This window comes from Amblyomma maculatum, chromosome 8, assembly GCF_055883805.1.
Source record: "Amblyomma maculatum isolate TAMU_Amacu chromosome 8, ASM5588380v1, whole genome shotgun sequence".
Taxonomy (NCBI): domain Eukaryota; kingdom Metazoa; phylum Arthropoda; class Arachnida; order Ixodida; family Ixodidae; genus Amblyomma; species Amblyomma maculatum.
The window spans coordinates 54,441,915-54,469,459 of NC_139351.1; the positions used below are offsets into that span (position 1 = coordinate 54,441,915).

At 42.7% G+C, this 27,545-nt stretch overlaps 1 protein-coding gene across 1 annotated transcript in view; it reads left to right on the forward strand.

Moving 5' to 3' along the window:
• LOC146181180 (uncharacterized) overlaps positions 1-27,545 on the forward strand; it is a 101,115-nt gene that overhangs the window by 50,415 nt on the left and 23,155 nt on the right. Inside the window, exon 2 of the mRNA XM_084575718.1 lies at positions 13,983-14,169. Coding sequence (XP_084431844.1) covers positions 13,983-14,169 — 187 coding nt within the window. The remainder of the gene's footprint in view (positions 1-13,982; positions 14,170-27,545) is intronic.

Consider the following 27,545-nt stretch of genomic DNA (forward strand, 5'->3'; position numbering starts at 1 on the left):
TCGAAAGTAGGAGCAGAGGCCGATAAAGCTCCGAAGCTGCTTCAGGGAGGTTGGCTTCGGGAACTCTGCAACTGCGCGAAGTTTGGTGGGGTCGGGCAGAATGCCTTCCTTAGAGACTACGTGGCCTAAAATTGTGAGTTTTCGAGCGGCAAAGTGGCACTTCTTCAAATTCAACTGAAGCCCAGCGTCGGCGAGACACGTGAGGACATGCTTTAGGCGGAGAAGGTGAGAAGAAAAGTCGGTAGAAAAAACTACGATGTCATCCAGGTAACAAAGACAGGTCTGCCACTTCAGTCCACGAAGAACAGTGTCCATCAGGCGCTCGAAAGTAGCTGGGGCATTGCAGAGGCCAAAGGGCATAACGTTGAACTCGTATAATCCATCCGGTGTTATAAAGGCAGTTTTCGAGCGGTCATTATCAGCCATCGGTACCTGCCAGTAGCCGGAGCGCAAATCCAAAGAGGAGAAATACTCGGCTCCCTGTAAACAGTCCAAGGCGTCGTCGATTCGCGGCAAAGGATAGACATCTTTGCGCGTGATTTTGTTAAGCCTACGGTAATCGACGCAAAACCGGATGGAACCATCTTTCTTGGTGACCAAAACAACCGGAGAAGCCCATGGACTGTTAGATGGCTGTATGACGCCCCGGCGAAGCATGTCGTCCACGTTGTCAGCAATGACTTGGCGCTCAGAGGCCGACACGCGATAAGGACGCTGTCGTAAAGGTGCGTTTGTACCAGTGTCGATTGCGTGCGAAACGACAGACGTGCGACCCAGAGCAGTGTGAGGAAGGTCGAAGGCAGAAGTGAAGTTCTGTATAAGAGCAGCGAGTTGATCGCTTTGTGCGGGTGGGAGATCTATGTCAATAGCTTGTTGAAGAACATCATCATCATCATCATCATCATCATCATCATCATCATCATCATCATCATCAGCCTGATTATACCCACTGCAGGGCGAAGGCCTCTCCCATATCTCTCCACTTAACCCGATGAAGAACATCGGGTGGTGTCGAAGCGGTCGCTGTATCGCAAGAGCTGAGCACATTAACGTCTAATGAAGTAGGCGTTGCAGGAAGAGTATTTACAAGCGCAGGATCAAGTTCTTCAATACGACCGAAACACTCGCCGCGTAGCAGGACGGACGGGCACGAAAATGGATTTGAGACGTACATTGCACTAAGGCCATCTTCGAACTTGAGGACAGCAAATGGAAGCAGGAGGCAGGGATGGCGTGAAGCGGCGTCGGAAGGTGGGAAGAAGAGAGTCGAACTAATAACGCTTTCACAGGAGAGTGGAACGAGGGCAGCAGAAAATGGAGGAATGTCTGTGTCATTGGCGACGAGGAGTTTTGCAGGCCGGGTAGGGACGTCGCACAACACGGTATCACAAAGAGGTAAAAAGGAAACTTCCGCGCGGGCGCAGTCAATAACGGCATGATGAGTGGAAAGGAAATCGTAGCCCAGGATGATGTCGTGTGAGCCCCGTTCAATTAGTATTCAAGCTCTTCAGACGCATAAAGACGTTGTTAAGTGGTCTTTGATTGTGTCGGAACAATTAAGGTAAAAGAAGTGATTTGGTTACCTCTGTAACTGCTTATTTGGGAAGAGGAATAGAGAATAGTTGGATCAAGGCCAAGTAGTTGAAATGTTAGTGAGGCCTTATAACCATGCAAATTATTTCCAAAGAGGGCATGGGTATTTGACACGTCTAGATCCAGCTGGATACAGGCGCACGTGGGCTGCTTTGATAACGCTGACATGTGCTGGCTCGAGATCCAAATCTAGTTTCAACACGAACGAGTCCCAAAAGAAGTTCGCAGAACTGAGAGGCATGGCTGATTTATAAAATCCGTATTCGGCTAGTACAAAATATGTTTTCGCGCACAAAGCCCTCAGAGCGCGGATAAAAGTGCAGGATGAAACTTCGAAAATAGCACCCGAACTAGCCTTCCTTTAAAATCCAGAATCCAGTAATTTCATTCAAACATATATTTCGCAACACGCAGAGGCGCACCCGAATATTACAATCATTCGCCTCATCACCGAAATTAACTTGCGAGCTGGAGAGTTTCGGCACTACGACGAATCTTGCGGAAAAAAAGCTAGGTCCTGGTTGAAATATTATGGTTGGTTTGTTAGGTTTAACGTATCAAAGCGACTAAGGCTATGAGAGGCGCCGTAGTAGAGGGCTTCGGAGATTTCGACCACCTGGGGTTCCTTCTTTTGTACTGACATCGCACAGCAAAACGGGTGCCTAGCTTTTCGCCTCCATCGAAAAGCGACCTCTGAGACCGGCATTTGATCCCACATACTTGGCCACATTAGTCCAGCGCCTGCAGCAGCACCAACCAGGCAGAGACAAGTTGAAATACGTTCAAAGTGAAGATGAAGTCAGTGCAGTATTTTGTAGCGGAAGCTACATGAGGCTAGTCTAAGGCGCATTTGGGTAAGAGTGTGTAGTCACTACAGCTGATGCGCCGTAACCATGCAGACCAGTTGGTCTGAGCCACAGAAGAAGAAGAGGAGAGAGAGAAGAGGGAGCAGAATAAGAAGAAGCCGGCTGAATAGAGCAACAAGATTTAGAAGACGCTAAGACGTTCCGAATCACAGGCCACACCCTAGTGTTTGCAGCAAGTGTATGGACGATTTTGTTTACAGCTTTTTCTTTACATATCTTTCGCTAAGCATTCTAGAGTTCAGCGATTTTAGCCCCTATAAATTATATTCGCCTTTCTTCAGTTCTTATAGTGGAATGTTTATTTGTTTTATTTTTTTCTCTTCAATGTTGTGCAGAAATTTCGTTACAGCAGCCTTCTAACTTTCGCCATTTGCGCAAGTACAGTTCATTTCAATTCTCCGTGATTAAAGGAAAGTAATTCTATAATTTGCGTTTGTGGACATTCGGAATAGAGGGCCGCAAATATCGCATAATATGAATTGTTTATTTGAAGAGATGTGATAAGATTAGTGAAATATTTCCTTTCATAAAGCTTGGTGTTGGTTTAGTTATCTTAGCTGTACTGTTAAAATACGATGTAAAGATTTCTGATATTAATATGTAGTTGACAGGGGGCAAATTTTCGCAGTAAATATTTTTGCGCTGTAATGTGGCCTTTCGGCTTCTACGTAAAACATTTCTCTTTCCTAAACATTTTGTTCTTTTCAAGCATACGTTGCTGTCTCAAGTAAGAAATTTCAACATCTAGGACAAACAATTAAGAGAACACAAGCTGCACATTGAAGTGTATGATGCGAATTCGGCAATGGCTCCTTTGACCGGCTCTGTTTGGAACTTCTTGTTCAAATAAAAGCGCTATGCTTCTAGATTAATGGCTATCTTTCAATTGTTTTTTTTTTTTGCATATACGCTTGTATCCATGTCATATCGATTATGCGGAAGTGTACCCGATATTTATGTAAATTCATCGCTTTAACGAATCTGTAAAATGGTTCGGGAAATGTTGATCCTCCCATCTCAAAGGCAAAGGCCGAGTTGGCAGCGCTTGTAGACACATCCTTTTATGTGGTGTCATGTCCGTGCATAACGCGAAAGGGCACGGGAATGCAGTTGCCGCTAGCGGAATGATCGCGTGTTATCTCCAAACACCACAAGACACAGTGAGAGGAATTGAGAGCTTATCTAATGAAAATGCGAGGCTATGCCAGCTGTTCTTGCAGTTCGCTGCAAATTATGCCAAACAGGTATTTGTTATTTATTCGCTTCGCCACACGTTTGTGATGCCGTAAATGCGTAACATAAAACAAATGTGTGTGTTTCTTTCTTTCGCCTACAGATTTAAAAATGCTTTCATAGGCTATCGAATTACAGGCTACTCTGTTATCTACAGTTGGCTTTAGTTTCTCTATGTGTGATTTTGTGTACCTCTTTTAACATTTTTTGTGTAGCTCACACTCGAAGTATATTTTCAAAGTTTTCTTTAATTCACTACTAAGAACTATGTCAAGTTTTCTTGTTGTCATTAAACAAACGTGTGTGAGAGAAATGGTACCTTATAATACTCTGTGCGGTAGCATTTACCAATGTATTGCGAATGTGACGTCATCCCTCCTTAATTATTGGAAATATGCGTCCCTTAAAACAATGCTAGGATTTGTGTTCTTTCACTGCAAAAAGAGAGTTTTATTCCTTGCAAGACATGCTTACAGAAATGAATGTAGTAAGCTAGCCGAAGGTTTTGTTACTCACGACGAAGCTGACCCCATTAAAACAAAGAAAGCTGCGGGGAAGGCGTCTGCTATCGGGCGAAGCCACTCATCAGCTGAAAGCCCCCGTAACGACAAGTCTGCCTTTTAAAGAAGAAACACACGCCGCTAAAATAACTCGCAGTATGTAGTGTAGACAAGACGTCCCCTTACGTCACCTGTTTTCATCTCGCCCGCGACAGGAAAGCAATTCTCCGGTGAACCAACGCGATATTTTTTTCATCTGTCTTTCTCTGCTCCTTTAGCAAGACCGCAATCTAAGTGTCTCCACCATAGCACCTGTTGTGCGCTTTTATCCACTTTGTCTGGAAGGAATGTGACTCCGCTTGTTCCACTTCCGTTCCCATGGTGTGTACGGACAATTCTCAAGGGAGCATGTCCGCCACTGAGCGCTGGTTGCTCTGTTCGCCAGGGGATAGATGCTCCGTGCGCTGGGGAGCGTTGTAGTTGATGTAGTACTGCACAGTTATTCTCAATATATATATATATACAGACGAAAGGATATCGGACCATAATAGGGCATGGTTTTGGTCAGCTATCCTGCCAGTTGAGCTACGGAACTTAACGATTTGCTGTTTCAGCAGAAACATTGTGACTTTCTGCAGGCATGTAGAGGCGCTCTTTTAGTATTTATGGGGGCTTTTCTCTCAAAGAGGGTAGCACCAAATGATTATTCTCTTCAGAATGTTCGGATTATTGCGAATCCGTAACGAGAAACACTATGCAGCTCCGAGGCACCCCGCCTCCTTCCACACCCCTGGCTATAAGCTTTGATATATACTGTACGTCGCTGCGAATAAATAAAAGTTTCTTGTAGTCGTCATAGAACGCTTTCACGCAAAATTCGTTCCGGTGGTGCGAAGTTTCTCCAGTGCCCCTCATTATCTTCAAATAGCAACATGTTTAGAGACTACGGTAGTCGATGTCGGTCGGCTGGTGAAAACAATTTTTTTTTCTTTTGGAGATTGCTAGAGGCCAGATCTTGCGATATGAAGAAAGTTACAACACGCGATATTCACACCTGTTAATGAATCTTCATTACAAAAAACAAATAAACCTTCCTTCTTGCAGGTTGCCACGCCTTGAGTGGAACTTTTCATACTGTGTCTAGAGCACACTAGACGGAACCTCAATCGGCAATGTCTTAAATACATTCGAGCTTTTGAAACGTTTCATGAAAAGTAATAGAAATGAAATATTCAAATATATTTTTCAGGTCATAAATAAAATTATACACTACCAGTCAAATGAAATTACAGCGATATCTCTTGTTACGACAGAATATTTCTGCACTTTGTGAAAATGAACGAAATGCGACTCCGGTATTATGATTGTTGCAACTGAAGTTTTATTAGTTCCTTGAGTAACGTACTACGCAAACAAACGATACCAAAACACTACATTATAATAAAAACCGGTACAAAACTACACAAAATAGCTGTCGTTCTGACAAGACTTGAAAATATTCTGTGATATTTTTTACATGAATCTGTAGCTTTTTTTTTTTTTTGAACTAGGAAGGAAAGGAAAACAGCTAGAATGGCGCGAAAGTTAGGCAAAACCTGGTATCTTACATACACTATACTGCCAGGTTTTTCACCTTACTCCTATATGAAAAAAAACAATTTGCTTCTTTTTTATTGCTCTTGCTTGCAGTTAATTTCTTTCTGTGCACGTACGCCCCTCGAATGAGTAAAGTGTTAAATCTTTTTATTTATGCTGGGTTCTATTTTACGCCTATGCGTTAACTACAGATCGGGTATTCGGATGAGAAAACAGGTCTCTCTTGATATACACGCCGTATTTTAAGCAGTTTCGCAAATTCATTACAGGGCCTTCGCGAAATACAAGCTGTAATTAATCTTCTCACTTTCCTTGATGACGCAGACATCCTTGGTTCCACTGCAGATCGCGTCGTGTCGTTAGTTGTTATGATTTTTCATTCCGATGTCATTTTCCTTGTTTCATAACTGATAAAAAGTCACGCACACGTTTCAAGCTCCCTGAAATTCTGTGATTGCCTGTGTGAACCTAAGTATGCTAAATTGGCACTTAAGTCACACGGAAGTCCCAGCTACGCGGCTTCCTAAAAAAAATCGCCATCCCTCAGAACTGCAAACAATGTTGCGGCAAAGAACTCATGTTATTCAAGCATCGAATGTCTTTGAAGTGTAACAATTCCAAGCAAAAGATCTCGAACCACTGAAGCGCAATCATAACTTAAAATAACTACTTGTCACTCAAATGTATAGAGGCAGTAGTCCTCCACTAAAGTTTTAATTGATCAAAAATATTCGTTGAAGTGACACATATTGTTCCCAAAGAGTAATGCCAGCAGTTCTAAACTTGAAGTAATAGTAGCCTGTTCTTTGTGACGCTTTCTCAACTGCTGAGCATAGCAGCGCCAGAATCATAACCTTAAAGCATAAGCACTCTTAGTATTGCTTGCTCTTCTACATACGTCGTTTATAAAATTATGAAACGCTTAATTCTGTTCAGGAATTCTCTGGTGTTCTGGAAGTCTCTGCTGAATGAAATCGCGTGAGCTTGGGTTGAATAGGCAGCCTCGATCGCCTCCGACCTTCGCAAGTAGCTGAACGTCGACGGCAGTGCAGAAAACACGCCTCGTCGCATTTCACATCAGAGGGAGCATTAAAAGTAAGCCTTTTGCCTAAGGCGCCCTTCAGAAACACGCAAAGTAGCAAGTCCCGTGAAGCGGCAACCACTTCCCCGAGCTATATATTGCAAAGAAGCTATATGCCCACCCTCTCAATTCAAGCAGATATGCTTGAGTACATATTTATTCGATTATATTTCGGAGCGGAAGCGGGAACTTTCTTCCGTTCAGTTCTGTAACTGATGTGGAATGCTCTTTGGAACCGCTTGCTAAGTACACTTTTCGAAGTTGTATTTTATTTATAACGGAGCTTCTTGGAAATTTCTTGACTGTGTCTATCATGTACTTGCAGGAAAAAGTGTTCCTCTCTGTGCTACTTGTGAGAGAACATAATAAGAATACTAAGTTATTAGTTCATCAAGGTTAAAGTGCCGGTAATCTGGAGTGGAGCTACGTCCGTTTCCTAATGTAAAATTAATGCTTTTTTTTTCTGGCATTGTAACGGTAGACATGTTCAAACGCTGGCGATTAACGCAAAAGGGTGAGGTAAATATTTGCATCCTACCTGATACAGGCGCCAATTTGTGTTTCTGATCTCATGCTCTGCTGCTATCATTCCTTCCGTCTTACTGCCAATCTTCATTCAGTGTTCTACGCCATGAGCACAGAGAGGTAGCTGTATGCTACAAATGCGCACCTAAGAAGAACCGATAAGTCTCATTAATCTACAACTATCTATAAAATATATATATAGAGCCAGTAATTTTCACTCCTACTTTTAAGAAGACAATCCTTTACTTTTGAATCGTTGGTGTCTCTCACCTTGTACAAAAATGGTTAAAAACACGTTGCGTTATTTTCTAAATACTAATAATGGTGCTTGTGAGGGAAGAAAAGAGAAGTATTAGGGCTTTGTCGTAAGAATATTTGATATGTACAAAATATTAGTTTTATCTTCGTGCGCTTAATCTGCATAATGTGCTTGTGCCTAAAATATTACTACTAAAAATATTTATTTTTAACCCTACAAGGACAGCGGTCAAGAATATTATACAGAAGCTGTAAAGAAGTGTTAATGAGTTGGAGGCATCGAAGCCTCTCTGTTATTCCACTCAACGTGATCTTCCTGAAGGCAGGGCAGACGAAAAATGCCCGCAAAAGAAAATCATAATAAACCATAGCTTATTGGTGTGTGAATATTTCATATCTTTAATTGTTTGCTTATTCTTTAGTGTAAATATTTATGAACACAGAATACAAAATAATATCGTGCTTCTATTATCTTCCATTATCATTCATTGTCAAGTGTAACATGCTTGCGTATAAGCCATAATATTGTCACTTTCACATAACTGCTTACTTTTTTCACTACATTTTTTAAATTTCGACAAAGGCTTGTGGCAGTATACCAAACACGGTGCTTTCTTCCATCCTTGATCCATTGAAAATATATTTTGTTATGGATTCACCTGCTCATGTTCCAGCAATTACGTAAATTGAAGCTTTCTTTAGAAGGGGTTTGTCTCCAGACTGAATTCGACATTTATGTATCAAAACATCCTTCTTTGGTGTCATTGCTGGGCTTCGATGCGTAATAAACGAAGTACTAACAATCATACAGAAGCACTGCCATGACCGGCATGCAAAAGTGTGTCAGCTTACGCTGTCTCTTTCACCACGCCCGTAGAGGCACTTATTTCAGCATGCTTTATAATGACCACCTAGAACTTTCGCGGGTGCGGTCTGCGTGCCGTGCCAGCGACTCCACCCGCGGGGCCCTGCTTCCATCCTTGACTGTGTTGGTCGCTGACAGACGCTGCGCGCCAGTCCCGAAGCAGGCTCGGCCGCCATTTCCGCTCCAGCTCAATTAGCCTTCTGTTTCCCATGTGCAAATACCCCGGGCCGCGTGGTGGCGAATGCAAAGCGACAAACATGCAAGCACATGATGATACAAAAGTACGATGGAGAGGATGTGCTGAAGTCGTAGTGTGCTGCTAAATTTTGTTGATACGCTATGGCACGTCGTAATCATCTATCTTGATCTTGCTTATATCTGTCTAGCTTACCCTTTTTTAGACTAGGCTGTATAATAGCCCCAAGGTTATAGAGGCTGTGGTAAGATGAAGGATGCGAATATCGAGCAAAGACGAAAATTGTTTAACAAACTTTTTTTTTTCGCGTTGTCCAAATAAATCGGAGCAACGACGGCAAAAGTTGTAGTCCTAATTTCTTTTAATTGGCATCGGTATGGGGCGTGAATGTTATAAATGCTAATATTTCTGTGCTAACACATAGCAACCTAATATGTTGCTTCCCTAATACATACAATGCTGGCATACTTCCTGTTAGGGAATACGCACATCAATTCTCTTTGTGTCAGTTGTTGCTGGGATGTCTAAATTAAACTAAGCGCCTGTTCCTAGAGAATATTTATCCCCTCAGTGCATTTGTAGTACACAGTAGTTTAGGGTAGGCTATCAAATTTTGTCGCAAGCAGTGATCAAATTGTTTCTTCAGTAATTATGTAGGTGGTCTAATATTCGTTGTCGTTGTTATATGCCTTTTATCAATCCAAAGTAGAGTGCTTTTTACCTATAGAATGAAAGGGGCTTATGGCTTTGGAAAGGAGCAAGAAAAGTGGCAAATCTTGAAACAATAGCACTCTAAATAAACTTGAAATTAGACCGCTACTACATGACTCGCCAAACTTGCCCCTAGCCTTCTCAACAGAATAGAAGGTCTTCCTGCTATCTTGAAAAACAATGAAATGTTCGGCAGAATAGCCTATCTAATGCTTTATAGCCGGAATAAAAAAAAAAAAGGATGTATGGTTTACAGGCACGCTGTTTCCGATTATATAACTGATGAAGTTCGAGAAAATAGCAGCTTCTAGATTGTAGGCCCCAGGAATTTGTATTTATCGTGCAGTGGGCGTGCTATCGGAGGATTTTAAAGCTGTAGCCGGAATATTTATCTGGTCATCGCTGACTTTAGAACACTTCGATGGGTTAATGCTTGATTGGCGGTTTCTTGACCCTCCACTTTCTTATTCGTTTTATTTAAATTGTGATACAAGACGTTCCTGTTTAAGCGTCTGTGGTGGAAGGCGAGGAGGCTTTCGCAACTGCATTATTCGTTGGGAAAAATTCCCAGAAATAAAACGGCCAAAAGACATGTAAGTGTAGAATATGTCGTGATTTCCTCCCCTGTTTGTAATCAACAGTTTTCCTGATACCTTAAATGCTCAAGCTCTTTTATTTCAGTCCGAATGATAGTATATGTTCTAGAGCTAGAATGTATGAAGGCCAAAAAATTAGATAGCTGTCATCACATCAACGGAAGTAGAAATATCTAAGACGTGTGTTAGATGGAACTATTTTATATTTAAAAACTGTGAAGTTGATGGCATATGCGAAGACAGAAAATAAAAATGCCCCGCAAGCCCTATAACATAACCTTACTGGCGAGGCTCGGGTTCATTATGCACGTGCACCGTACTGTCTCTAATGTTTTTAACAAATTTCATTTCATTATTATTTCCCTAAATATCCTTTGTTTGGGGAAATTTGTTGAAAGCCTTGAGCATCTCTTTTTAGGGGCAAGTAGTGAGATGAAAGATACGGCGCACACTGATCGTTTTATTGAAGCACTCCTCTTTACACGCTTTTAGGGCACACTGCAACTTTGCAATTTAAAATTTTTGATCACGTGACAGCAGCGCAAGGCAAACAAAAACCTTATAGCCACCGGAAGCTAACTACTGACTGAAGTAGGACCACAAAAACACTTTCATTACAAACAACAAAATCAATTATTAGGCTTACGTTTAGGAGGTAGGCCTAGCAAAAGGAATCAAGAGGTTCTCATCTCTGCTACAAAGCAAAAATGAGATGTAATGTTACAGAGTAATTGTAATATTAGGGACTAGAAACGGACATGGTGGGTAATAAATATTGCCTACAAAAGACACGACGCTAATTCCGCTAGAACACTCTTGTCCCTCGCCCCCAAGAAAACAAAAGCTTAATAAAACAACTTCGCCAAGGTTTTCTCTCAGTGCTCTAAAGCAGCTTTGGGTGCTGCCTACTGTCGTACACGCAAGTTGGACACATATTTCGGAAAAAAAAATAAAATACGTCGCTAATTTTTTTCTATCAATCCTCTAAAGTAGCTTCGGGGCTTGGATAATATCTTATACGGAAGTCGAACCCATAGTTGAAATTAACGTATATAACTTTCCTGTGTCATAAAATACAGCTGCGCTGAGCCAGCGCCATCAAGACGCGTAGAATTTTCTCCTATATAGTAACACCGCAATCGTCCTCCAAGATACTAACATCTCTCTTTCTCGTTCTGGCTTCACCACATTTCTCCCCAATCATCGGGTGCCACTCGGCCCACGCCACTTCAAACGGCTGCTCTCTGCTGCTTATGACTCGATCGTCAGCCGATGTACGCATGCTGCATTGATTACTTCTGGTACCACGCACATAGCCCCAGCGAGCATATTCACTCCTCAGGCCTGCTCATGCTGGCGGCAAGTGAGAAAGTGTCCGCATCCTAATGCTAAGCATTTCCACTCGCACCAAGCATCGTTTGCGGAATGCCCTGGGAAAGCCGCATTCTGTGTTCGCTTTTCATACTACTGACGATTGTTTTTCCCACGCTTTCTGGTGTATACTGTCGCAAAAACTTCTCTGCCTATTTTCCTAGTACCAGTTTCCCATATGTGACCCCGCTTTGCAAGGGCTTTTTTTCAAGGGCTTTTTACTGGAATTTGTTGTCGAAAAATATTACTTAGCGAGGAGCCCAAGACAAAAGGGGGCAGATAAAATTGCTTTTTCGAGACTTGTTCGCTGAAGTATTACCACTAGCTGTTTGCCTCACACTGCTAGTTGGACGTTGCCAGTAATAGTAAGATTGCCAGATACTCTGCTATTAGCTTAAAATTTGAATCTCACCAAAAATTAACCATTCAAATTTTGGTTAAATGTTTTATTTGTTATCAGCTCTTCTTTTTTGCGAAGTGCAGTGGGAAAAAATTGTAGAGCAGAGCAAATGCCTTTTATCTCGTCTCGTTGGATCTTGTTAACGATCCGAAACGTTCGTGATTCATATTAACGGTTTATAGAACCTAGACATCGACTAACTAAGATGCATGAAATCAGTTCAGTTCAGTCGTTCACCCGTGTCCGACTCTTCGTTACCCTATGGACCATATCACGCCACGCTTTCCGGTCTCTCACTATCTTCCTAACATCACATAACTTCATCTGCAGCGCTTCGAGGATGCTACCTAACCATCGCGTTCGCTGCCTACCCCTTCTCCGGTGACCCTCAACCTTTCCCAACATCAAATCTTTCTCCAGCGACTCCTCTCTTCTCATCAGATGACCAAAGTAGCTGAGCTTTAACTTTGGAATTTGACCCTCGAATGAACAGTCAGGGTTTATGGTCGACAATATCGACTGATTTGATCTTCTGGCAGTCCAAGGAACTCTCAAGAGCCTCCGCCAGCACCAAAATTCAAACGTGTCAATTCTTCGGCGGTCAGCCTTTTTCACAGTCCAACTCTCGCATCCATACATCACATCTGGAAAGACCATAGCACGAGTTATACGGATCTTGGTTGGCAGACTAATGTCTCTGCTCTTTACTAGGCGATCAAGGCTGCATGATGCATGAAATATAATGCGTTATATAGGCGTTCTTTGTTAGAAAAAAATGTGGGTCGCGTTCTTTGAGATGAAAACAACTATACAGTTAATATATTAAAAGCGGTCGCAACGAATGTTTGGAGAGCGGAAAAAGAACACTCGTTCCCTTATGGTCTTTTCGGTAACGGTCACGCAAGCAACCAAGACAGCCTCGGCGTCAGCATTGCAAAAGCACTTGACTGCTATACGCTTGAGCTCATTGTGGAACATCTAGAAGCAGCTTCCGTTTTAACCATTTCAGCTTGTTCAAGGCTATCATTTCCGGAAAAAAATAGGCCCCGGCGTCGAAGAGTGGAGGGGTCAAGGCGTTCACTGGAGGCAGTAAAGTTTGGCTGCGTCGTAAACAGGCCGCCGTTAAATACGCGAAGACAAATATGGAAAACATAGGCGGCAATGTCCGCTCTCGGTCGGTGTAAAGAACGAAGTGGAATGAAAAAAAAAAAGCCTAGCGAGATGCAATCCAGAGCATTCGGGCAGAGGAAGCGTGATGTCACATGATCGTTTTGGATGTAGCGGGATTTCAACTAATTATCAATGAAAACGGCTGCGCTAAGGCTACCTCGTCGGAAGCGCCTTGGTAGGACACGTTTCCTTGTTTTTGAATTTTTCCTCTCTATATATTTTACACTGAAGCGGAATATAGAAAGATAACTGCAATTAAAACAATTATTTAGGTATTTGAAGTTACAATATTTCTGTGGGGAATTTGGGTACTTCTGAAACGCATTCACTTTATTCTAATTGGAAGGAGGCCTAGGTTTGTTAGTAAGGTTGGTGTACTTAGATGACAGGCCTTTATATTCCCGAGAGGAACTGACACCCTAAAATATAGTTTAAGATCATGAATATATAAGAACATCTCTAACAGTTTGGAGAGAGCACAGAGTTGCTATGTATGTGCAGTGGTTCACTGATATTAATTAAGCGTGCATTTGGAACTTAGTTTAGTTTAGTTTCTGTTTTATCATTCATAACATATTTGGTATAATATTCGTGCATGAAAACGTCCAGTATTAGTTTCAACGTATCTACAAAAAACTCTACGATGATGGGATGAAAGGACGGAGGGGGGGGGGGGGTGAGAGAACGGAAGGCTTCTGATTGTTTCCAGCCGCTTGCGATTCCAAAACAAATTCTTTCTTCGCAAAGAACGGTAATGCGTTTTGTTTATTGCCAACAACACAAGCACAGGGGCCAGTATTCAAGTAACGCAGTATTCCCCAGTTTGTTTATTGCCCCTCGCACTTCCAGCTACGGTGTCAAGCGCTGTAACCAGCATGCCACCGAGGCGGAATAATTACTCCGAAAACAAGTTGATCCATCAACAATAGTGTCAGCAACTCTAAATGAAGTAAAGCTAAGTGGAATATGACGACAGCGATCTATAAAATCTGCCCCCCTCTCTTTTTATATTTCATTACAGCCGGCGTCCACCACATCAGCTGATGATGACCAGAGCGCCCTCTTACACGCTGCCGTCGCCCTCTATGCCAGCTGCTTGCAAGGAGCAAATGGCAACAATGCTGCCTCCACTGTGCAGCCGCAGACACTGTACCGAGCTCTGTGTGCCGAAGGGGCCCGAACTCTGCTGCTGATGAGAGATGCCCATGGTAAGAGCAACCTCCACTTACTACCTCCATATCTCAATCAATGCGCAACCCACTTGCATATTGTGCTAGTTGTGAGCTGCATGTACGATCGCAACTCGCTGTTTACCGCAAAAAATTCGTGGATTCCAGGTATATTGTTATACGCAATTTAAGGAAGAGGAATTCCCGCAGTACGCTCTTTGTAACTTGAACAGACTCTTAGGTTGCGAAGAAAATTTGTTGTTTCTTCAGTGTTACAATAATTGGCTGCATAATGCATCCGTGTACAGACTGGTTTCTTTGACGTTCAAACACAAATTCCGTTTTGCACAATATTGGTGCCGAGTGGATCGGGAAATGGCGCTCCTATCTTGCAAAAGCCTTATTCTGGTAGACGAAAACGAAAACTAAAAAGGTGCAAATGTAAAACTGTAACTATGCATACGCAGTCAATTCAATCTTTTATATCGGCATGCTCGAATTGAACTGGAGTCAAATTCCTTCCCCTTCACAGCGAGCGGCAAGTATCGGAGGGGCGTGTTTGCCAGTAAAAAACAGTTCGAATTAATGGTTTGGTCAGTTCAAATGTAAAAAAATTGGTCTTCATAGTATTTCTCATAAAGAAATCGTAATAAACGACCGCTGTTGACCAGCTTTTGTACTCGAATGGCTCTCGCAATTATAAAAAGGCCGCTTTAAACTGGCAGGGTTAAATTCTTCGATCGGTAGTTTTTCATAGAATGACCGCTTTGGTGGCACGCTCTTATTATCAAGCTCTGAAAATTTTTCCGAACAACTGAAGGTCTCTAAATAATGTAATCATGACTGGAGTAATTGTACTGCATAAATTACAATTCGGAGTAAGTATTTACTAAGGTGTATCTCAACGTACGCTATTAAGAGTCAAAATTTGGAAATGAGAACTGATTTTAACTGCAAAAAGAATATATAGTTTTTGAAGACGAATGACATCTGCAGTTTCTAAAATATACTTTGCCGGGCAAAAAATAAAACAAACGCGTTTATTCTTACGAATCGTCCGCCACACTATTGCTCACGTGCCACTACAGTTGTTCACACACAATTTTGTCAAGTTCGCCTGTTAGGTGAATTAAATATCAGTAAAGATAGCCGTTAACAAAATTATTTACACGCTTTTTTGTACAGTAATAAAAACTTTACTTGGAAGAGTTTCTGTAGACCCGTGTCATAGAGTGAATCACTTGTGGTTATCGGTAAGTGATGCTTACATCCATATATATATATATATATATATATATATATATATATATATGGATGTAAGCATCATTTGTTCTCGAGGGCTTCAGGGCCACTATTTGACTTGTGTTTATATATATATATATATATATATATATATATATATATATATATATATATATATATATATATATATATATATATATATAAACACAAGTCAAATAGTGGCCCTGAAGCCCTCGAGAACAAATTATTCGTGTGCGCCATTGTTTTTAAGAACTGTTCTTTACTAATAGGTTATGTGGACGAGCACTTGCTTACTCAAGATGAAATGATAATATTAAAAAGGTAAAAATAATAGGTTATGTGGACGAACACTTGCTTACTCAAGATTAAATGATAATATTAAAAAGGTAAAAATAAAGCCAGTTTTGTTTCGATTTTTTTCTTGGTTAGTATTGTCCTAGGTTGGCATAGCTGGATATAGCGGTATTGGAACCGCTATACCGGACTGAGGTTGAATTATTCGCGCGCGGCCAAGTAGTTGTTACCCTACGAAACTGCTTAACCAATAGAAAGGACGGCAAAAACAAGTTACGACAAGAATATTGGTCGGTGCTGGGTTGCGTATGAGTGATTTGCAGTAATAATTGTGATGAAACTATGGAGTACTGAAGCTACTTTTCATGAATGTATTGGTAAAAAGTATCTACGCTTCCACTGTGTTGCGAAATTATGCTTTTGAGAATTGTGCTGCACTAGCTGAGAGTGCGTAGCTAAATTTTTCCTGTTGTTAATAATGCAGAAGCATCTGTGAACTATTTTAGTTACATTACGATCAAATTGATAGAAATGGTCTAATAGTTTAGGCGGACTATCATTTCGCTTCTGAACTGTGTCTTGCACTGCAAACGTATGTAACTGAACCTAAATAGACACTAGTACCTGCCCAATGGGCATCTGTGGATATTCACAAGTTTAAAATGATGTTGACTATTTAAAAGATGTCGGTGTTCTGGCTAGGATAGATCAGAAGCCTGGCACATGAAACATCAATACGAGATGGCGCACTGTAAACTGTGCAGCTTATATTTTGAACAGCCTAAAATGGATAGAACGTAATCATTATTTCAATTTTTGAAGGCCAAATTGTTGCAATGTATATGTTAGCTTTTAAGCATTTGCAAACCTTTTTTTTCAATAAAGCAAGAAGCGACAGGTACAATCAAGAAAAAAGTCCCAGTTATGGGTATTGAAACCCCAAACAGAGGGGTATTTTGTCCTATTGCCAATCTATCCTTCGCATCAAAGTTGATGCTTTCATTTGAAGGACAAACTAGAACTAATAGCATGAAGTGCTGAGGGATCAGCATAAAATGGAAGCACACATGAAGTTAACGATGGTCACTGGAACCCTAAATGAAGAACTTGAAGCAGCAAGCAATATATTTCATGAACACTCGTGAGACTGTTGAGCGGAAACGAATAGAAAGATTGAGGTTTGATGAATGACAAAAAACGGTAGCGGTAAGCTATTTGTGTTTGAGAGTTGGTGACAAACACTTTGCACCATGAAATGTCGGAAGTAATTACTCGGAATAAAAATTGCTAAAAAATTACTTCACCATCAAAAGAAAATTATTGGACGAGGCGTACCTCTAGTAAAACGTGAAGCATGATGAGCAGCTAAGGCTTGTGCTGACCTTATCCTTGCCGACACCCTGTAGTACATGATTATGCGGCCACGGGAAGCAGGTAATCAACACTGACTGTTCAAAGTTCGCACATGGTGCGCACTGCCAGACGACAAAATAAGAGAGCCCGTCATAACTTACGCATACCGATGCAGTAATGGCGTGTTCTCTACAGTTGTTTCTTTAGAAGAGATCATTAAATGTGCAGCTCGCCTCAGGACACATACCAAAACGTAAAGCCATTTAAATTGCTTTCCTTATACGGGAATGTGAGAAAGGTACGACTGCAGAGACGCGAAGTGGCACAGCCGTGCTCTCTATGCTCATTAAACAAATTCTTTGTAGAAAGCCTTCATTGCACCAATTGTTTCTCCAGGTTGGATGGAGGACAACTCCAAACCTTTTTCCGGGCTACTGTGCAATAAGCCGTTTTTGTTCTCTGAATACGTAGAAATATTTTTGATGGATAGTAGGGCCAAATAATATTGTTCATGAGCTTACAAATAAAATATGCTTAGTGCGCAGCCTTCTGAGCATAGTTTCTTTGATCCAGCAGACCGACATTTAGATCTTACATTTAGACAATACTAGCAGAGAAATGTAGGTCTCAAAACAAGCTGAGGAGTGGTTTTATTTTTTTCATCAGAACGAAAAGCTTAAGGCGATCGGAAGAAATGCACAGTTCTTAGTGAACCCCATTTTACATTTCAAATATTCCCCCAGAATTCGTTTACTGAACCTGATAAATCTTGGGCGAGGCGTGAAAGAGCACTATGCTCTGCACATAGATTATTTTAGAGCAAAATTTAATGCTTTGTCAATACACTGAACTGAGCTGAAAAACATCAGATTTTAAGGTGATGTCCAAATGACCAGCTCCAGAAGATGGGCTTATTAGTTATTACTAATCAAGAAAATTATGCTTAGGGAGGAACGATGGACTGACGGACTAGATGCTCGTGTTCATTTTCTGACACTGCGAATAAGTTTTTGAGATAGAGTGCTTTGCGTCATGCTTAAGTCCACCCCCCGCACTATTAGAGGATTCACGCCATCATGATATCGGAGTTAGCAAATCATGCAGGTAACAGCAGCGTTCAATACAATGTGTTGACGTTTTGCCGTTGATATCGTTAAAGGCTTCGCTCTGCAGAATAAAGATCTCCGTGGTTTCGAGCGAAAAATCAACACATGTCTTTAGCCAGGATAGTTGCTACATGGCGGCGTACTGACTGCTTGGCCGGTATTTTGAGGCCCCGGGAGTTATTTAATGGCTTACTACGGCGAAAGCGTTCAAATGTGCGTTCCGCAGCGACCTTATACAAGAACCCGGGTTCGCAGATCCTCCAAACTTTGTGATAACATTTAGTTTTGTAAAGTCATGCAGCATTTCGAAGAATCACTGTTTGGCCATAAAAGATACCAATTACCAATTGGTAGAGCTGTGCTCGTGACGTTTCGCACAAACAGCAGCAAAGACGACGACGGTCATAACACCGGATTTAAAAGCGAAATCATTTCTAGTCTCATTGATGTGTGCAGAAAGCGCGTCTGCATGAAGTGCCCACCCCTGCAAACACTTGAAAAATAATGATAGGAGAGAACGAATTTTTGTTTGAAGTAGACTATGACAAAATGAGCCTAGAAGCTATGTTTGGATGTCTGTAGAGTAATGAGGCAAATATTCAGTCATAAATGTCAAATTTGCGTCGCAATATCGCCAGACGTCGGCATAGTTCAAAAACGTCTATATTGGTTTAGAAAGGCCAGATGCTTGTCGGTAGAATGTGTAAATAAAGCAATTAATACTTAAGGTCACCGAAGGACGTATAATTGCGCAGAAAAACAAAAAAACTTGGGTGACGTAACAGCCAGCGGAAAGACGTCAAGACAATGTGGGATCACACATATCAAGTAAAAAAACACCCAATTTGTGTTGAACTCAGCACATAACGTCTAATTATTGTAATTAATTGCTAAACTCGCCAAGGAAGCTAAACTAGGGTTAATTTTGGAAAATTTAAAGCTCGTGGTGATGTCACATATTGAACAAATACGCGGCGAATGAGTATAAAAGGGCCAAATCAGTGCAAAGAGCCGCAAAACGGATTTCGCCTTCGCACACTTCAGAGGATTTTAAGTTACTCTAACAATTTGTTTTGTCCAGAACGGTACCTTTAAAATAGTATGTTGAGGGCGTTGGCTTTCTCAGCGCTATTGCTGTTTTCATGGAAAAAAATCTTGAGCATATATTTCTCACATGTGGTAGATGGAAGATTGCATGGTCCAGTGCTAATTCTTCGAAATCGTGTGTGACTTCCCGAGGCAACATCATAGCAGAAAGTCCGGAGGAGGTGCAAGCTCAGGTCTTATGTAAGATAGAAGGTCTAGACTGAAATCACCTTCCCTGGTTTGTTTGATGCCGAGTCTGGCATGCTACTCTATCGCCACGCAGGTAAGATTGTACGTCTTGGTTAAAACGGGGCATTATAAGTCGGGTGGTGGCCTGAGCTCTTGCTTGATACCCATAAAGAGGGCGCTTAAGTGTTCCCCACGTTTTCATCTGCGCAACTGTAACAAACCGTTTTGACGTGTGTTTGGTCCCTGCTCTCACCATCATAACGAGCCGATGAATTCATGAAGCCATAGATGAGTTCTAGTCGAAGACAGGCTTCAAGCTTTACGTGTTGCGAAACCGAAACCGAAACCAGACAGCCCCAAGTCGATGGCCAAGCCAAGACTGGGAGGCTTCAAGAACAGAACCACGGAACGACGCCTGGGGCGTCAGTCGTCTGCTGTAACCAAAAATAGACGGATGTCATTTGTGCTCTGTTACAAAGTTGTCTAATTTAACGATTTCGAAATAAACATAAAGTTGGTGCTGAAAACCGGGATGTACGCTGCGACCTAACGAAGACAACTACCAGTACTGGAGGGGACTAATAACGAAGAAAAAGCTAGTTTCTACTCGAAGCCGCGGCGCAGTGCTACCAGAGTGCAGCGACATGGAACGACACAAAGCGAAGAGAACGGCTATTCAGTCTTAGGTGACCCGACTCTTTTCCTATATTGACTCCTGCATGAAGAGCCGCATGGACAATGTAAAAGAACTCAGTGTATTGTTGGCGAGATATAGCGCTCTGCAGACTTATCTGAACGGCGTTAACGCCTCTGTCGAGACGCTAGGGCCAAAGAAAGAGGCTGAGCAGGACTGCGAGGAATGTATCGAGTATGACGACCTGGTCGTTACATACATCGCGAATCTCCAGGAGGAGATTAAAAAAATTTCAAGGAAAGAGGCAGTCGCAGGAAGAAGCATCCCCACCCAACGACGCGGCCACGATAAACGGGGTCTGCCAGGTGAAGCTCCCATGGATAGAGCTCATTATATATGACGGCAAAGAAGTGCCATGGCAAGAATTTTGGGAGCAGTTCGAGCAAATGATTCACAAAAATGACCATCTGAGGACCTTTAATAAATTCGGATACATAAAAGCGGTGCTGACAGGCGAAGCAGCGAGAACGATACAGGGCCCCCCTCCCACATTGCAGTGCTATGATGACGCCATATTGCTGCTCACCAGACGTTTCGGTAAAGCGGACGCCATCTTGCAAGCGCACATGCGTACACTCTTGGAACTCGAGCCTGTGCGGAGCGCCGAAGACCTACGCTCCCTCCGGCGTTTATACGATACCCTCTTCTCTCGGATCCGGGGCTTGCAGGCACTTGGCCAGGAGCAGGAAACCTACGGAACACTCCTCTTCCCTCTCATACAGCGCGCTCTGCCGAAAAAAATATTGCTCGACTTCCATTGAACCGTGGCGAAGGAGGAGGCGTCGGAAACCATAACAAGAGCCCGGCAGGAGGAGGAATTCTGCTGCGGGACGACGACGCACCGGGAGAGTCAACAGAAAGAGAAACAGCTACAAAATGTACGCAGTCATTACTTTCGAAGGTCGTTGACTTTCTGAGGATTGACGTGCAAAAGCCGCGAAAACCTGGTTGCGCAGCAAAGTATCAGCAAGAAGCACCAGGTGTCAAAGCCGAAGATGTTTAGCTAAGCTGAGAGTAACAAGAACAGTGCTGGAACGAAATTTAAATCATCATCAGCTCTACAGCACCAAATTGCAAACCCCAATTGCTGTTTCCTTTGCAAGGAGAGTAACCACGAAACTGCCGCATGCTGTGCTAGCATTCCATTAAAGAAAATGCTACGATTGGGGGGAAGACGTTGGTTTCGCTGTGTGAAACCGAATCACCGTGCTAACGAGTGCAGAAGCAAGATTTCACCTGCGTCTTCGAGGGAACTTCCGAACCTTAAACATGATTCTGGTATTTATTTAGAGCCCGAGGAAGTTGCATGCGAACTCAATTATTACTTTTGTAGTGTTTACCAGGACGTATCAACCACATGTTCACCTAGCTTAAGTCCCCATACTACAAACCTCATGCCTAGCATTACCATAAACACAGGAGGTGTCCTTAAAGCGATTGAACGGTTGCCATCGTCCTGCAGCCCTGGGCCTGATAATATCACTGCTAAGCTGCTAAAGATTACAAAAATCAATTCGGCACAAATTCTTGCTTGCATTTTTCAGCAATCGCTTGATGAAGCACACGTTCCAGATGACTGGAAAATTGCCTACCTAGTTCCCGTGTATAAGACAGGCGATAGGAATAGTAAAAGTAATTATAGGCCCATATCTCTTACATCTATAGCGTGCAAATTACTTGAGCATATTCTATCTTCCCAAATGATAAATTTTCTCATCAGTGAGGATATACTTTTTGCTAACCAGCATGGTTTTCAGCGTGGGCGGTCGTGTGAAACCCAGCTTTTTGAGCTAACTACAGACATCCACTACAGTTTACACAATTTAGAACAGATAGATGCCATATTTATTGATTTCGAAAAAGCCTTTGATCGCGTAGCACATAAACGATTATTACTTAAAATGAGGCACATTAACATTAATAGCACAGTGGTTAATTGGGTTGAGGAATATTTGAGCAATAGGCGACAGGCCGTTAAAATAGAGCATGCCCTATCTTCATGTCAGGTAATAAAATCCGGTGGACCCCAGGGTTCCGTCTTAGGGCCCACATTATTCCTGATCTACATAAATGATATCTCTCTTAACATTACTTCTTCGCTCAGACTGTTTGCAGATGATTGCGTTATTTATCGCTCTGTGACTAACCTCACCGAATGTTTACAACTAGAAAATGACCTACAACGCCTAATCAAATGGTGCTCTGAATGGCAGATGACTATGAGTATTAAAAAAACTAAACTTGTTCGTTTCACAACACGTAATCAAGCAATTTACTACACTTATAAGATTGATAACCTAGCCATTGAGAACACATCCAGTCACAAGTACTTAGGAGTATACCTGTCAGCCAACCTGTCTTGGAACACACACATTGACAACATATTAGGGAACTCTTACAAAACCCTGGGTTTTATGCGACGGTCATTACGTCATTGCAACAAAGACACAAAACTTCTTGTTTATAACACAATCATACGGCCGAAACTCGAATATGCCTCGATTATCTGGAATCCTCATCAATCATACCTAATAGCTAAACTTGAATCTCTGCAAAACAAAGCCGCGCGTTTTATTGCATGCAATTATTCCTCGTATTCTAGCATTTCTTTAATTAAGCGAGAGTTAGGTCTCCGGCTTTTAGAGATCAGGCGAAAACTTAATCGCCTAATATTTTTCCACAAGCTTTACTATAACCCTTCAAATTACAGCATCGAGAAAATAAAACCGGCCACTCAAATCTTTCCTCGCCGCGACCATGATCACAAAGTGGAGCCTTCTTTTGCGCGAACAAATTTGTTACAGTATTCATTCCTTCATCTCTCAATTAGTGAATGGAACGATCTAAATAAAAATATTGTTTGCCTCACGAACCATGAAAAATTTAGAGAAGCCTTGGAAACGATGTTCCCTGCTTAGTCGGAAATGTTTAATAAATTGAGAACTACGCCTGTTTTATAGTTTTTACGCTCGTTTATTTTTGTTTTTCTCTGATTTGTGCTCGTGTTGCCATTGATCTACGTATGTAATATTGTTTGTAATTGTTTGTTAGTTCTGTATATCACTTTTTCTCATTTTTTGTTGTTAACATGTGATGACACTATGAAACGTTTGAACAATGTTATTATGACTTCTCCCCCCCCCCTATGTAATGCCCACTTGGGCCTTTAGGGTAATTAAATGAAATGAAATGAAATGAAAGATTAGATGCACAATTTCTGCAGGACGATACGCGACAACCATGTGGGATCCTGAATTCATTCATCAGAAAGTAAAGGCAAATGTGAGCGATGTGACGACTGTCCCCGTGAACTTGCAGTCTACGTCGGAAGAACCTAAAAAAAAAAGAGAAGTACTGCGACAAACAGCAACGATATTGTGTGCCGGCGAATATAAATCTGTCTACTTACATGCTGTCGTTGACAGCGCAAGCCAACGGCCAATAATTACTGAGAAAGCATCTGTAGAACCCGGTTGTAAAATTCTTGAAAGAGAAACGCTGAAATTTGGTGTGTTCGGCGGACACCAGTCAGTACGAGATTTTAAGAGTGCTGGTGTCGCTAATCGTGCAAAATAAGATGTATCAGATTGAAGTTCTTGAGACCAACATAATCTGTCAGCAAAGAATTCCGACTCCTGACCTCAAGATTAAAGAATTATTTGGATTCCTGACTGCCGCTGAGATGACCTGCGATAACGAAAGAGGTGACATAGACCTGCTTATTGGCTCAGAGCACTACTGAGAACTTGTAACGGGAAGAAACAAGAAACTCAACGGGAAACTGCGAGCAGTGGAGACACCCTTTGGGTGGTGTATTCAGGGCCTAATAGGCTACAGGATTTCTGACTCCTAATGCATGAAAACCATTGCTCTTCGCGTATCGCTTGCCGAGAGAGAAACTGCAAACTACTTGGAACGATTCTGAACTGTCGAGCCAAATGGAGTCACGGACGATGACAGCTGTGCGGAGCACAAGCTTCTTAATTCTTTTGAAGAGAATATAAGGCGATGTGGCTCTAGATACGAGGTAACCGTTCCATGGAAGTAGAGTATAAACTTACGTGACAATATGGAAGTGGCCGGAAAAAGTTTGTCACAACTGACAAACCGCCTTCGAAAACCTCATCTCTTGGAGGACTACGACGCTGTTATCAGACGGTATTGCATAGAAGGAATAGCTGAACCGGTAACAGAGAAACAGGAAGAGGGGAAGCTGATCTACTGCATGTCCCATCAGCCGGTGTTTTCGGAAAACGAGTAATACAACGAGATTGCGAGTAGTTTTTGACGCTTTATCGCATGGACAGGAAGCGAAATCCCTGAATCAAACCCTCGAAAGTGGTCCAATTTTCACAGGCGACCTTGTAGCACTGTTACGAAATTTCAGAAGACACAAAATAGTTTTGGTAGCCGGCATAGATAAATGCATTTTTGCAAATCGAGGTCAGAGAGAACGACAAAGATGCATTGCGCTTTCTGTGGCACCAAGCAAAACCGAATGCAAATGAACCAACAGGCCAGATACTTGGCGAATGAAGCGTTTTCCCTTCGGAATCACCGCAAGTCCTTTCTTGTTGACGGCGACTCTCCAGCATCATTCGAAGATAATGGAACGAGACTATCCGGAGACTGCTTCACTACTGGCGCACTGCTTGTATGTGGATGACCTCTTAACTGGAGTAGAAAATGAAGATGAAGCACTGAAGATCTATGAAGAAGCAAATACAATATTTAGCGTGGCATCTTTGAAACTGCACAAGTAGGCATCCAACAATCTGGCACTGAACGAGCGCTTTGTGGCGGATGACTGCGAAGCAAGGCACCTCGGGTACCTCCCAGGAGTTCTCAAAGTGCTAGGATTGTCATGGAATCCAAGCACAGATAACCTCACATTCCCCCCACTGGCAAGCGATCCACCCAAGCCAGATACAAGCACAAGAAGGTATGTGCTCAAGAGTACGGCGAGACTCTATGACCCACTTGGATGGCTAGCTCCATTCACCGTCAGAGCAACGGCTGTATTCTAGCAGCTGTGGCAGAGAAATGTTGAATGGGTAGATATCCTACCGACGGATCTATACACGAAGTGGGTGCAGTGGTGTGAGGAACTGAACGATTTGGAAAGAGTTCAAGTACAGCGGTACTACAAATCCGACTTTGTCGAGCCTACCGCCAAAGCAGTCCTACACGTGTTTGCTGACGCCAGCCGTGTGGCATACGGAGCAGTGGCCTACATTTGCGTAACAGGAGCGGATGGGATTACAACTTCGAGCATCCTAATCAGCAAGTCAAGGGTTGCCCTGTATAAAAAACTGACTCTTCTCTTCTAAGACTGGAACTGATGGCGTGCCTCTTGGCTGCCAGACTGAATAAATATATTCTGAAGAGCCTGAAAGAGCCATCGCAGGCGATGTATTTCTGGACTGACTCGATGATAGCACTGCACTCGATTGTGGGCGAGCCGTAGCAATGGAAACAATTTGCGAAGAATCGCGTAATGTAAATCCAGCGTCTTACAGATACCTCAGCGTGGAGGCATTGCACAGGGTCAGAAAATCCAGTGGATATCATGACCAGAGGAGTTACAGCTGGTCAACTTGTTGAGAGCTCCACCTAATGAGAAGGATCGCTGTGGATAAAGGCAACGGAAAGCGCATGGCCACAGTTCTCTTTGCTCCCAAGGAAAATTCCGACAATGGAGGAAGAAAGACGAAGCGTAGAAGTCCTTCAAGCGATGAGTGCCACAGAAGTTCCCATGCTGTTGGACACAGATCGATACAGCAGCGCCACACGACTGTTCCGAGTGACTGCATGGGTATTTAGATACATCAAGAAGTTGCGATGTCTGAGCAGTGACAAGGGTCCACTGACTACGGTTGAACTGAATGAAGCCGAAAAATATTGGATACGCAAACTCAGCGAGAGGACCAGAACATAGAAATTGAGTTCGTGAAAAAGGGAGAACGCTTTCCCGGAGACTCGCCTCTGAGAAACATTCCAGTGTTTACTGACAACGATTGTATTATGCGCGTAAGCGGCAGACTTCAGCAGAGCGGCAAGCCGTACAACGAACGTCATCCAGTTATACTGTCAAGCCGACATCGACTGGCAGAACTGCTCGTACGTCAAGCACACCAGCAAGTGCTTCACGGTGGAGTAAAATGTACTCTGGTACAGTTGCGAGAGGTATAATCTCGTCAGCTTCTGAAAAGTATCATCAAAGGGTGCAACCGAGGCTCAAAGCTTTGCGGTAACAGGAGTTGGCTTCGCGGGACCACTTCTGGTGAAAGGAGAAAATTCGCTTTACAAGTCCTACATCACACTATTCCCCTGTGCTGTATTAAGAGCGTTGCACTTGGAGCTCGCAAAAGACATGTCCGCAGAATTGTTTCTGATGACCCTCAAACATTTTATCTCAAGATGAGGTGTATCTCAGGTCATTTACAGTGACAACGCGCTTTGCTTTAAGACGGCCAACAGAGATATTTATCTATGGAGCTCTATCTGGAAACGAGAGGTCCTTGACTACGTTGCAAATGCACGAATTGAATGGAAGTTCATAGTAGAGCGCGCCCCATGGTGGAGTGGCTTTTATGAGCGCCTCGTCGGATAGCCAAACTTGCGCTCAAAAAGGTGATCGGATCCAAGTTTGTGACCTTGGACGAGCTAACCACTGTATTTGCAGAAATTGAAGTCGTCTTAAATTCCCGACCTTTAACTCACGTCTACAACGAAGCCGGAGAACCGGAATCCCTTTGCTCTTCCTTCCTTCTTGACGAGAAGAAGCCTCACATCGCTGCTTAGCATGGGGAAATCAAAGCAGATGAGGTCAATGTATGAGGTCACAGACTATGGGTACGACGCCAGCAGACTGCAGAAGCCTACCGGAGCAGATGGACAAGAGAGTACCTCGGGGAACTATCAAATGTGCAAAAGAAGAATGAACGGCATAGAAAAACACTCAAGGAAGGGGATTTAATACGTATTCGCGATGGCCTGCAGCCACGGCAACAATGGAAGATTGCAAGAATTAAGAATCTATTTCCGGGAAGAGACGGAAAGGTGATATTGTGCCTGCTGAAGCTACCTGGAGGATAATCTCTCAAGCGACCAATCTAACTCTTGTACCCCCTGGAGATCACCTAAATGAAGGAAAATGACAAGTCATTTTCGGGGAAGGGGGAAGCGGGGCGGGAGGAGGAGGAAAAACATTTATTATACAAACTTCCTTTTCTTCCTGAGTGGAGCCCTCAGTCCAGGGCTCCATGTGCCGCCTCAATCCTGCAGGCCCGCCAGAACAGCTGTCGCTGGTCTTGCAGGTTCTTGCGAATAAAACGGGGATGTAGGGGAAACGTGTTGCGAAACCGAAACCGGAACCAGACAACCCTAAGTCGATAGCCAAGCCAAGACTAGGAGGCTTCAACAACAGG